A 13,068-nucleotide genomic window follows, 5' to 3' on the forward strand; every position below is an offset into this window, starting at 1 on the left:
CTTGAATTTGTGGCATCAATTGATCTGCCTTTCTAAGCCTCCCAAAGTGCCGAGATGCAGGCATGAACCACTGTGCCCAGCCCAAACTCTTTATTTTATAGGTTTATTACATTTTCTATTTCTCTTGTATCAATTCTGATAATTTGTGTCTTTCTACAAGTTTTTTCATTTCGTATCTTTTAGAAAGGCTTGTAGTTGTTTATAATATTGCATTATAAATCTTTTATTTCTCTTCATATTGGTAGTTATGTTTCATCTTTTTAAATTTTAGTAATTTGAGTTTTCTTTCTCTTTTTTATATTTCAGTCTAGATAAGGGTTTGCCAATTTTATTGATCTTTTCAAAGAAAAAATTTTGGTTTTGATTTTCTCTAGTTTTCTCTTCTCTATTTTGCTATTTTCTGTTCTAATCATTATTTTATTTGTTCTGCTTGCTATTGCCTTCATTTTTTTTCCCAATCTTTTTGTTTTTGTTTTTGTTTTCTGAAATAGAGTCTTGCTCTGTCGCCCAGGCCGGAATACAGTGGTGCAATCCTGGCCCACTGCACCCTCTGCCTCCCAGGTTCAAGCTATCCTCCTGCCTCAGCCTCCCTAGCAGTTGGGATTACAGGTGTCTACCACTGCAGCCAGCAAATTTTTTTGTATTTTTAGTAGAGGTGGGGTTTCACCATGTTGGCCAAGCTGTTATCAAACTCCTGACCTTGTGATTTGCCTGCCTTGGCTTCCCAGAGTACTGGGATTACAGGCGTGAGCCACTGCACCCAGTTGGGGCTTTTTACTTAACCTACCTCTCCTCCTGGAGCAAAACTTCTGTGCTATTTTTTGGAGTTGTAGTTGGGTGGGCTTAGTGGCCTGTTCCTCTTAGAGTGACACCACTACTTTATGTACAGAGCACTACATGGGGATACTAGCCTCTGGAGTCTTCTCAGCTTGGCTTTTCTGGCATGGAATACTCTGTCTTATGAGTGAGGTGGGATGAGGACTTTTGGGTCCAGTGTTTTTAGCCTGCTGGACTTGGTGTATAGCTAACCCTATGAATGGCAGCTGGGTAGAAGAGCACCCAGACCTCTCATGATCTTTCCCAGAACAAAGCTTCTGTAACCCAGAGCTGGAGGGAATGAGAAGTGCTGGTATCCTGCCACTCCTAGTGAGATATTGCTGGCCTGGAGTGGGAGTTGAGGGATGAAGGAGCCTTATGTTCTTGGTTTACTTGCCTGAGGTAGAATTTCTATCATGCTGAACTGGTTGTGTGTGTGTGTGTGGCAGAGATGAGGGGCTGGGGTAAGTAATGTATCTATTGCCATAGACTATTGCTGTTCTTTTTAGTAAATGTTTCTTTATTTGGTGTTGCTCTTAGTCAAAATTTCTGAGACCTTGATGGTTGTTTTTTATAATTTTTACCAATTATAGTTCTTTTCCTAGTGGGAGTGTTTGTGGAACTCCTCATGTTACCATTCTGGAAGTGAGCTTCATATTCCATTTTTTTCTTTTTGAGATGGGGTCTCGCTCTGTTGCCCAGGCTGGAGTGTAGTGGTGTGATCTCGGCTCACTGCAACCTCCTTCTCCCAGGTTCAAGTGATTCTCCTACCTCAGCCTCCTGAGTAGATGGGACTACAGGTGCATGCCTCCGTGCCTGGCTAATTGTTTGTGTTTTTAGTAGAGATGGGGTTTCACTGTGTTAGCCAGGATGGTTTCAATCTCCTGACCTTGTGATCTGCCCGCCTTAGCCTCCCAAAGTGTTGGGATTACAGGTGTGACCCACTGTGCCCGGCCGAGCTTCATATTCTTTAGAAATTAATTGGTATTATAATCCATGGTTTTGGAGATACTGCATATACCATACTAACTATACTATACATATTAGCTATGTTCATATATATAATAACTCTGATTTCTAATTGTTTGTTTGTATCAGAGATTTATTTAGAGTAGTTATTTAGTATTTATTTATATTGTCATGCACTTTTACTACATATCCATTCATTCAAATAAGTTATAATTGTGAGCATATATTTATAAAAGTTTCTCTCAGAATTATACTTCAAAGAACATTTATATTAATTCTAATATTTCATAAAAGCTTTGTAATTGTAATTTTTGATTACACAAAAAATATATATCTCGAGAAAATGTACCTATTCATAAATGAGTACAATCTATAGACTTTACTTAGGTAAGGAACAAAACCAGCAAATTTATGCTGTTAGAATAGTGGTAATATTCTTACAGTTTTTTATTTGAGTGTTGATTACTTAGTTGTGTTCATGTTCGAAAAATCATTGAGTTTTAGGCTTCTGATATGTGCACTTTTATGCATGTTATACATAAATAAAAACTTAAAAGTTTATTATGGGGTCCATATGAATTATAAAGTTTTAACCAAATATTGTTTAGAGTAAATCTCCTATATTTAACTTTTTACTTATTTGGTATTTAAAAATGATGTTTTGGGCCCCAAGTTTTAAGATGGCTTTTTTCCTACCTTTGTAAATGAAAAAATAATTTATAATATAAATTATTATGAGTATTAAAATTTTTTGATATTGTGTCTCCTCACAGCATTTTAAGATGCTATGAGCCTCAAAATATATTTTTTTTAATATTAAAGTTTAGAGGTCATTTATAAATCGTTAAAAACATGTTTTCCTCCCATAATTACAGGAAAAACTCTATATGCAAAGTATTCCCTTTATATAATATATATAAAATCAGGGAGGTCATTTTATCCTTTGTAATACATTTTTAAATTTTATTCTGTAGGACTATTTTGAAAGAAAGTGGGTTTGCCAGATATCTTCATTCAGCTGTTCTTATCAATGGAGCTATGCTTATTTTTGGAGGAAATACCCATAATGACACTTCCTTGAGTAACGGTGCAAAATGTTTTTCTGCCGATTTCCTGGCATATGACATAGGTATGTATATGTTAGGATTATAAAAAGTAGGAAATATCAGAAATTTTTCATACAGATATTCGCAAATACATCAATTGATACCATGTGTATATGTCATTTTAGAGAAAAATTCAGTGCTAGACTGTGAATGGAATTCTTTCTAATTTCAGCATAGGAGTGATATGGTAATAGAGCCAAGAGATCAGAAATACTGAGCAAAAGTAGTGGTAGATACGGGGGAATACAGAAAGCTAGATTTGGATGTCCTTTTTGAAGGCTTTTTATGTTGTTTCCTTTTGTGAACACTGTATCAATTTATTGTGTTTGTTACATATTAATTTTGATAATGAGTAGATATGGAATACTGTAAAATTATGTAAAATTTTATATATAGTAGGAATGTAAACATTTTCGATTTTAAGGGATAAGCAAAATATATTTTATATTAAACATTTCATATGTACTTTCTAAGTATAGGAATCTGATAGAACTAGAGAAAGGAGTAGAGAAAGAGAACTAAAGACATAAGTTTTTGAGACAAAATGGAAACCTAGAATGTATCTAGGAAACAACTACATAAGCATCTTTTCCCAAATAACCAAAAACAGAGTGCATTTATACAATTCATCTAATTTTAGTTATGTAATATAGTCCTATCAATTTCTGAATATTTAAGTGAATGTATTTATTTAAATACTAAATTTAGCTATCCAGTAGACCATTGTAGTAAAAACCTTGTTTCTCTATGTATCATATCATATATAAAACCTAGCTGATATTTAAAATATACTCATCAATACTTAAGAGCACCTTTTATTGAGGGTATAAAGTATTATACCAATCTGAAGCAATTAGGAAACATTTTCATAAGTAAAAGTAAAAGAATAACACATTGAATAGATGTAAGAAGTATACTTGTGCTCTTAAACCTTATAAAGGCATATAATCTGCTTTGGCAAATTATTTCAAGTAGAAGCATATAAAGAAAATTATGACTATTAATAAGCACTTTAATCTTTTTACTATTATGGTTGTTTCAAAGGAAATTTCTAGTAATACAGTGAAACATGCTTTTAAAATCTAAGCAATGAATGTCATTCTGTGATTAATCATTCAATGGTTATAATTAAATCTTTTTCTTTTTGAAATAATAATTTGAAGTGGTAACTCCTGATGAACATGGGATTGTTTCAGCCTTTAGGAGGCTCATGAATCATTGTATGAAATTAGTAAAATGGGTTGAATGAAGTACAGAATACAGGCTGGCAGTGACTTTATCTGTCATTGCTAGGTTGGGCCTATCAATATATTATTATTTTGGCTATGGTGATAAGACAGTGGGCTTATTTTTCTAGAAGGTGAAGAAAATTTTGTTTGTTTTTCTTCTGGGGAATAACATTCCACAAAAAGTATAGGTTGTTGTTATTGTTAAAAATCCCTGAAGTGGAATTTTGAACTTTTGCAAAAGGTTCACTTTAGTGAAGAGTTTAAGGTTGAGCTATTTTCTGGCTGATATAATGGGAATTTATTTTTATTTTTTTCATATTGTTGAAGATTATGATATATCAAGTTTTATGTGTCACATAGGTGACAAAACATTAGAGAATTTTTTTTCGGAAATAGAAAGATGTCAGATTATGATGATTCTAATTACTACTATTTATTAATTTCCTTCTGTATGCTAGGTATTAGGTTAATTGATTTATATACAAAACCTTTAACCTCTCCAACAACCTTGTAGCATACTATTAATAACCTAATTTTCAGGAGATTAAACAGACAAGAGTAACAGGAACTTGCCAAAGTCATGCTGGTAGTAGGTGGCAGATCTAACTTTTGTAACTCATAACACTTATGGTAGTCTTTCTAATTGACTACATCATGCTGATTAGTTGGGCCCATTTTATGTTCTTAATTTTGGCAACAAATTGCCTTATTCTTAGTAATGCTTGTTTTTTAATGCTGTGGAAATATAGAAGCAAATATGAGTTTTATTTTTTTCAAGCAAATTGTTCAGACCGGAGGAAGGAATAACGTATTTTAAACACTTTTAAATTTTAACAAAGGTTTCTTTATTCCTCCTGTGCTAACACTGACAACAAAACCATAAAGACAGCTACACAATTCAACGTAGATTAAAACTCTTTGGCTTTACCTCCTTTATTTGTAGGTAGTTCTCAGTAAGGCTCCCTAAAATAATCTGTATTTATCCTCCTGGGTTTGGAGTATGAAATGTTGGACTATTTTTTGGGGAAAAGTATTTTTCATATTATTTTTTATATTTCAATAAATATTTTTCAAACATTGTTTTCCTCATGGAGTATGTTTTTGTGGAAATATATATAAGCATTATATAATAAACCAGTTAGGAAACAGAAAAAATATCATGTTGCTAGTTTGTCTCTTCACTGTGGTACCCTAGGACTTTTTTTGCATATTTATAGAGAGCACTTAAAAACTTAGCTGATTGCTTTGTGTTACACGATGTTTAAACAAATAAAAATATTTGTAGCATTTCTCATTTTTTATTGTTGTGAAATCTATTATTTCAATCTTACTACCATAGTAAATTTTACACAGTCAATATCACCAACCTTTGGGTATATAGCCTTGCCTTCACAGTTCTATTATTGCATGATTGATGTAGAAGGCATATGCTGGTGATTTTCAAACATCACCATATCTTTACATCTTCTTTGGAGGTTCGTTTGAAAAAAAAACTGGCTTATAAGATCAGATTCTTTGAGGTTAGATACTGGGCATCTGTGTTTTCAGAAAGTGACTAAAGTGCAGCTGATAATGCAGCTAGGGTGGTGAATAAGATAGGTGGACTATAACGCATAGCATGACACATTGCTTAATTTGACTATAACATATGACATGACACATTTCTTAATGTTCTCGTTTGTAAATCTAGTTTGAGGTCAGATTTTAGAATCAGAAAACTTAATTTTTTTTTGTTATTGTTAGTGCTGTTGTTATTACTTTCAGAAAGCCACCATGACACCTTCTTTAAGGTTAAAAATAACTTTCTGGTAAAGATAACCTATTTAGAATTCACACAGAATTCCGAAACAAGATGAAAAACAACTTATTTACAATATTTTTTCTTCACCAAAAAGATAATAGAGGAAAATAGAAACATGAAAATGTAATTACCATAGTTAAATTATTTAAGAATGGATAGGGAATAGGATTTGTATAAGAAGTATATCTTGCAGAAAGCAGAACAGCCAAAACTTCAAATAAGATTAAAAATAATAATTGAGTTTTCAGAATAAGTTCCCTGAACATGGTGGTTTTACTTATAACATTAATTTCTTTGTAGGTGATTATTTAAAAACTAAATCAGTAAAAACTGAAAAGTAATAATGTATATTCTTAACCATTTTATAATACAGTAAAATTGCAGTTCTGTGTACTCTTAAAAAATCACTTAATTAATTAATGAAGCCTAGGATACCTGATTTTGTCCAACTCTTTGGAGTGATATATATATATGTGTGCATATATATATATATATATATATACTAGATACAGTTTGGTAAGGCATATAATTTCATAGCAAAATAATATTCAAATTAAGACATCTAGTTATTTAACTTATTGGAATACTCAGGCAAACATGAAAATTCCAACCTGCTTGCTCTTCATATTTATAATTATTTTTATTTTCTGGAGGCTATTTTATTAATTCCTCTCTCTGTTTATCAGTATTTCCCTATGCACTTTGCTAAATTTTTAGGGCTCTTTATTGATGAAAGTGGTACCACTTACCCAGACACCTGAAAGAAACAGTTTTTTTGTAGATCAGGAAAATCCTTAGAATCATTCACACATTTTTTTCAATGAATTTAGCAAACTGTCAACTGTTTTAAGCTTCATTGTATCCTTTGTTCAAGGTATTCTCTTTCTTTAAAAAGAATAAACTACCATTTCTTGCAGAAACTACTATCTCTTATAGAAACTACAAGAAATATTAGTTTATTCTTTTTAAAAAAGGAGGCCACAAAGTAAAAGAAAAAATAACCTTTCATTTTGAGGGAAGAATGAACTAACATTTATATAATGTTTCCAATAGTGCTTGGCATGTCACACATGATTTATAATATAATTATTATTACATCTGTGTAGTGTACATTAGTGTATTTAATTTATAGAAGAAGACACTGTGATTTACCATAGTTAAACCTAAAGTCACACAGGCCATAAGACGTTGTATTCAGAATTTAAAGTGAAGTCTACATTCAGAGTTTTTTTGATACTAACATTATACCCTATGATATTTATTTTTCCTGGTTTAACAGGAAAAGATTTGAAATTTAGCTGTGTAATAAGACATTCAAAAATATTTTTTATCAGTAGATTTGGTCATATTTTTGAGACGTATTTGAATTTCACTCTACCTGTCCCCCTCCCATAAGTTGATTGGAAAATAGTGACCTCAAGATAGAAAATGTAGGAGAAAAAAAGGATAATGCATAATGATCCTGTCTCATTCTTAACAAGTCTACATTCATTTTGAGAAACTGTTTTGAATACAAAAATTACTAAATAAAGATTAATTTAAAAATGCTCTGAAAAAATTACTAAATAAAGATTAATGAAAAAAATGCTCTGAAAAAGCAGCCTCTTTAATAAATAGTGTTGGGAAAAATTGATATTCATTTGCAAGAGTATGAAATTAGACCCTCTAAACTAAAAAATGGATCAAATCAATAAAACAACAGAAAACAGGAAAAATGCTTCAGGACATGAGTCTGGAGAAGATTTTATGAAAAAGGCTGCAACAGCATGGGCAACAAAAGCAAAAGTAAAGAAATGGGATCATATAAAAATAAAAAGCTTCTGCACAGCAAAAGACAATCAACAGAGTGAAAAGACAACCTACAGAAAGGGAGAAAATATTTGCAAACTATTCATTTGATGGGATTAATATCCAGAATATGTAATGAACTAAAAAAATCTCAACAGTAAAAACAAACAAACAAACAAACAAAATCCATTTTGTAAATATTTAACAAAATAGGCGAATGGTCTGAACAGACATTTATCAAAAGAAGACATACAAATAACCGACAATATATGACAGCATGCTCAACATCAGTAATCATAAGGGAAATACAAATCAAAACTCAATAAAATATCATCTCCTCCCATTTAGGATATCTATAATCAAAAGGACAAAAAAATAACAAATGCTGCGAGGATGCAAAACAGAGGGGAACTGGTGTTGGTGGAAATGTAAGCTAGTACAGCCACTATGGAGAACAGTATGGAGGTTCCTCAAAAAACTACAAATAGAACTATTATATGATCCAGCAATACCACTACTAGACATTTATCCAAATCAGCATATTAAAGAGAGACCTGCACCTCCAGGTTTATTGCAGTACTGTTCACAACATCCAAGATATGGAATCAACTAGGTTTCCAACAAGAGATGAGTAACTTTAAAAAATGTGGTATATATACATGCTGAAATACTATTCAGCCATAAAAAGAGTAAAGACCTGTCATTTGTGACAACATGGATGGAACTGGAAGACCTTATGTTAAGTGAAATAAGCCATGAACAGAAAGTTAAACACTATGTTTTCACGCATATGTGGAAACTAAAAAAGCTGATCTCATAGAAGACAAAAGTAGAACAAAGGATACTAGAGTCTGAAGAGGGCAGGGGGAAGTGGTAGCTTACACAGAGAGACTACTTAAAGAATACAAAATTAAGGCCAGGTGCGGTGGCTCATGCCTATAATCCCAGCACTTTTGGAGGCCGAGGCGGGTGGATCACAAGGTCAAGAGATCGAGACCATCCTGATCAACATGGTGAAACCCGGTCTCTATTAAAAATACAAAAAATTAGCTGGGCATGGTGGCGCACACCTGTAGTCCCAGCTACTCGGGAGGCTGAGGCAGGAGAATTGCTTGAACCTAGGAGGCGGAGGTTGCGGTGAGCCGAGATCGCGCCATTGCACTCCAGCCTGGGTAACAAGAGCAAAACTCCATCTCAAAAAAAAAAAAAAAAAAAAAAAAAAAAAAAAAAGAATTCAAAATTATAGCTAGATAGGAGGAATACATTGTAGTGTTCTATACCACTACAAGATGACTATAGTTCACAATTATATATAGTTTCAAATATCTAGAATGAGGATATTGAACATTTGTAACACAAAGAAATGATAAATGTTTGAGATGATTGATATGCCAATTACCCTGATCTGATCACTATACATGTATTGATGCATAATTATATACCCCATTAATATATACAATTATTATTTCTCAGTTAAAAAATGTAAAAAGGGAAAAAATGTTTTAAATGTCTTCACTCTTGGGGGAAGAAGGCAGGAAAAGAAGTCACGGATGTAGAATGAAAAATTTCAAATGAAATATTAACAAGTAGGATCCATCCATATTTCGGAAGTTTAATAAACTATGACCAAGCAAAATTCATTCTAGGAATTCAACTGTGTTCATTATCTGGGAATCTATAAATATGATTTATTAGATCAAAACTATTTACTAAAGGCAACAGGACATATCATTGTATATTAAAACACTATGAAATCATTTCAGTTAAGATTAGGTGTCAAAGAGCAATGACTACTTTGCCTGGCAGAGAGTAAAAAGCTAAATAAATATTTACTTAATGAATGCCAGGGGACAAATCCCAAGAGAAGATATGGGTATGAATGTGTGTGTGTTTTTTTAAAAATTGAGAATGAGATAACCTAGGGTAAATTGTGCTTATTTTAGAGTATTAAAAGAAGTTTTGAGGTAGGGGGCCACCAAACAACAAAACTCCAGTGAAGTACCAACATTTAAGGGGCAGGTGGGAAGAGATTTTTTGCAACATTCAGAAATGTGATTTTCTACTACAGAAGTATTGAAATAGCTAAATATACTTTTCTTTATATTCATCTTGTTATGAGCCTTGTACATACAACCTATGTGTTCTTTCTGTGTTATTTCAAATTTGCAATTAAGATTGACTTATGAATTGGTATTTTAAGTAAAACAGTAAAAGATTTTTTTTTTTTTTTTGAGACAGAGTCTTGCTCTGTAGCCCAGGCTGGAGTGCAATGGCGCAATCTCGGCTCACTGCAAACTCCGCCACCCAGGTTCAAGCAACTCTTCTATCTCAACCTCCCGAGTAGCTGAGATTACAGGGGCCCACCACCACGCCCGCCTAATTTTTGTATTTTTAGTAGAGACGAGATTTCACCATGTTGGCCAGACTGGTCTTGAACTCCTGACCTTAGGTGATCCGCCCACCTCGGCCTCCCAAAGATTTTTTAAGTGTCTTTACAATAATTTTATATATATATATACACATGATTACTGACAGCAGAGCTATTTCCTACCCTGGCTGGAATATATATGTATATAATATAGATATAATGAAAAAAAATGAGCATTTATGGAAAAATTAGCCAGTGAATTTACATTTTCCACTTGCATTATTTTGTGTATAATTGTTAAAATAAATCAGTCTCCCTTCAGCTTGAGTTTTTAATGTAATACTCTATCCCTCATGGGTAAATAGTTTGGATGGTATAGTACTATTACTCAAATTTGGGTTTCATAGAACAGTAACTCTAATTTTTTGATCTTATGTATACTGAGTATATGGTTTGTAATTAATATTTAGTACCTTAAATAATGAGTACCTTAAGAGGTGTTTTATTTTTTATATTTTAAGCCTGTATTCCAGAGAGTGTATATTACCTTGGTCTTCATTCTTTTCACTGTGGCTGTTTTGTTAGTATAGAATATTATTTCTATAATTTTCATGATGTCAGTAACTATGGAATTTGCTTTAATTTGGCCTTGAACTGTTTATGAAGTGATAATAACCTAAGTGCTCCAGAAGTATATTTTCTTCTTGGCAAGAAATATAAATTGCATTCAGACAGATTAAAAACGTAAGAGACTTTATAATGTAAGAATTGAATTAGACTACATGTAAACAAATTATATTAATTTAATATTGAGCTTTAAGGCATTTGATTTATGCCAGTGTACCAAGCTGGCATATTTATGGTTTCTTACTCTCATTATCTAGACAGCAGAGAATTCCCCATGTGGCCATAGGGAGGGGTGTTGATGTAACAGTGGTGGATGACATAGGGATTTGAGCTACATACTTATACAGATTGCTTGCCCTGTGTTCTTGCCCATACTTGATCATGGGTACCACTTCCATTTTATATTCTTAGGGTAATTGGTAACAGAACTAGCTCATGATTGCAGACTCTCAACACATAGTCACTTGATTACCCATGGTCAATCATTCTATTTTTATCTGGACCCGATGGCATGGCAGTAATAGAGGTATATAATTTTCCACTGCAGATAGTATGGCCTTTGACATGTGTCTCAAGACTGCATTGTGATTCTTTCACTGATGCTTGCCATAAATTCCACATACTACTTTTTCCAACAGTGACACTACCAATAACTATAGTATGTACTGGGTCATATGTCCCTAGATGCAGAGTTGCTTGCAGGGTAGACTTCACTGACTGCAGAGCTATTTCCTATCCTGGCTGCAAAGAGCCGACATCCTTTAATGTCTTCCAGTATATAGGCTGACGTAGTATTCCTAGGAGTGGAATATACTGCCTTTAGAACATGAAGAGGCCCACCTGATGGTTTGCTGCTTTCTTTGTAATGGGAGTTGAAAGATGCATAATTGGTCTTTTAGTTCAGATGAGATGTCTTAGAATGTTCTTGTCCACTGGACCCCTACATATTTTACTAATATGAAAGTCTCTGAATCTTTGTAGGTTTTATTTTCCACTCTTTGAAGCATATGTCTTAAGAAGGTTTCTGTTGCATTATTCTTGCCCATCTGGTCTAATTAGCATGAAACATCATACTAATGTGGTGGAACACTGTAATGTTCTGTAAGATATACAACAGCATCAAATGTATTCTGGGTATGTATGACAAAAGAAGGTAGAGTTAATATCATCCTAAGGCAAAAGTGTGAATGTATACTATTTTCCCCTCCATGTGAATGCAAGCCATTTTTGATCCTCTTTTTTGATAGAGTTAGCAAATAACACATTTGCCAACTCCATGGCCATGTTAATCTGCTGTAATAAAGATATACAACTTGCACGATGCCTGCAAGTTTAGCTCTCCTTGTGGTAAACAACTGCTATCCTTTAAGCTTTGTTTAGTTTGCAGGGGCCAAACTGACGATTTCAATGGTGATTTGATGGGGTCCATTATCCTGGCATTAATTAGATTCTTTAGGGTGATACTAATTTCTTTTACTCACTCTCTCTGGAATGTGATAGTATTTTAAAATTTATTGAATTATCCAGAGGATAAAATCTCCCAGAGGCTTCCACTGCGATAACCAAGGACCAAATGTGGTAGGTGTTGTGCCATTCACCAAGTGTGATTATTCCAATTCTATATCCAGGGACTGAAGACATGATCACTAGTCTGTGACCCAGTGGACCCATTTTGAGCTGGACCTTGTCCAGGATTCCATTTTTTTCCTCATCCCCATTTATGCTTACTATAAAAAGCGGCAATAATGATACTTTTTATCTTTAGGTGTCAGTGTCAACTCAGACTCTGTATTCAATAGTACTTGAAATGTTCGTGATGCCTTTCTTTCTAGACAAAAATTAATAAAATTATTATGGGTACCTTTGAGGAATAGCTGGGGAAATTAATACCACATACACTTACTGTGGTATTTCAGAGTCCTCCTTCCTGAATTTAAAATGTATCATCTCTGGATTTAAAAAATGGCTCATGTCCAGAAATTGAGCAGTGCATTGTGACTTTTTATTGCAGCATAAACCATTAACCTCCTGATCATCCATCCTTGTTTTCTTTTGATAATATCAGTTGGGAATACCCTTGTTGACTGTTTTGCCTCTAGGGATGCTATGTTCTGTTAAATATCTCTATAATTCTTTATAAGTTAGTTTCCTTTATTGACACTTTTGACCTTGCTGCTTATTACAATAATTACCCTCTACTTGGATTGGCTTCTGATCCTTATGTGTTACCAGCTGGCCTCTATTGTCCTATTGTCTCCCATCATTGGGCTCAGTTCTGTTACAGTTTCTCCTGCCATCAGCTTTGGTGGAGGACAGCTACAAAATTCTTAGTGATGCTAGTGTCTCTCCCACCATCATATTCTT

General features: G+C 33.4%; 1 protein-coding gene across 9 annotated transcripts in view; it reads left to right on the forward strand.

The window, feature by feature from the left end:
* The window catches only part of ATRNL1 (attractin like 1), an 842,256-nt gene that overhangs the window by 133,289 nt on the left and 695,899 nt on the right, over window positions 1-13,068 (forward strand). For all 9 annotated transcript variants that reach the window (XR_004269856.1, XR_004269857.1, XM_032281122.1 and 6 more), the window contains one exon: window positions 2,760-2,914. Coding sequence is in view for 7 of the 9 variants with exons in the window: in XM_032281122.1 (XP_032137013.1) it covers window positions 2,760-2,914 (155 nt within the window). In the remaining 2 variants the exon portion in view is untranslated. The remainder of the gene's footprint in view (window positions 1-2,759; window positions 2,915-13,068) is intronic.

This window comes from Sapajus apella, unplaced genomic scaffold (genome assembly GCF_009761245.1).
Source record: "Sapajus apella isolate SASKATOON/1434 unplaced genomic scaffold, GSC_monkey_1.0 scaffold13, whole genome shotgun sequence".
Lineage (NCBI taxonomy): Eukaryota > Metazoa > Chordata > Mammalia > Primates > Cebidae > Sapajus > Sapajus apella.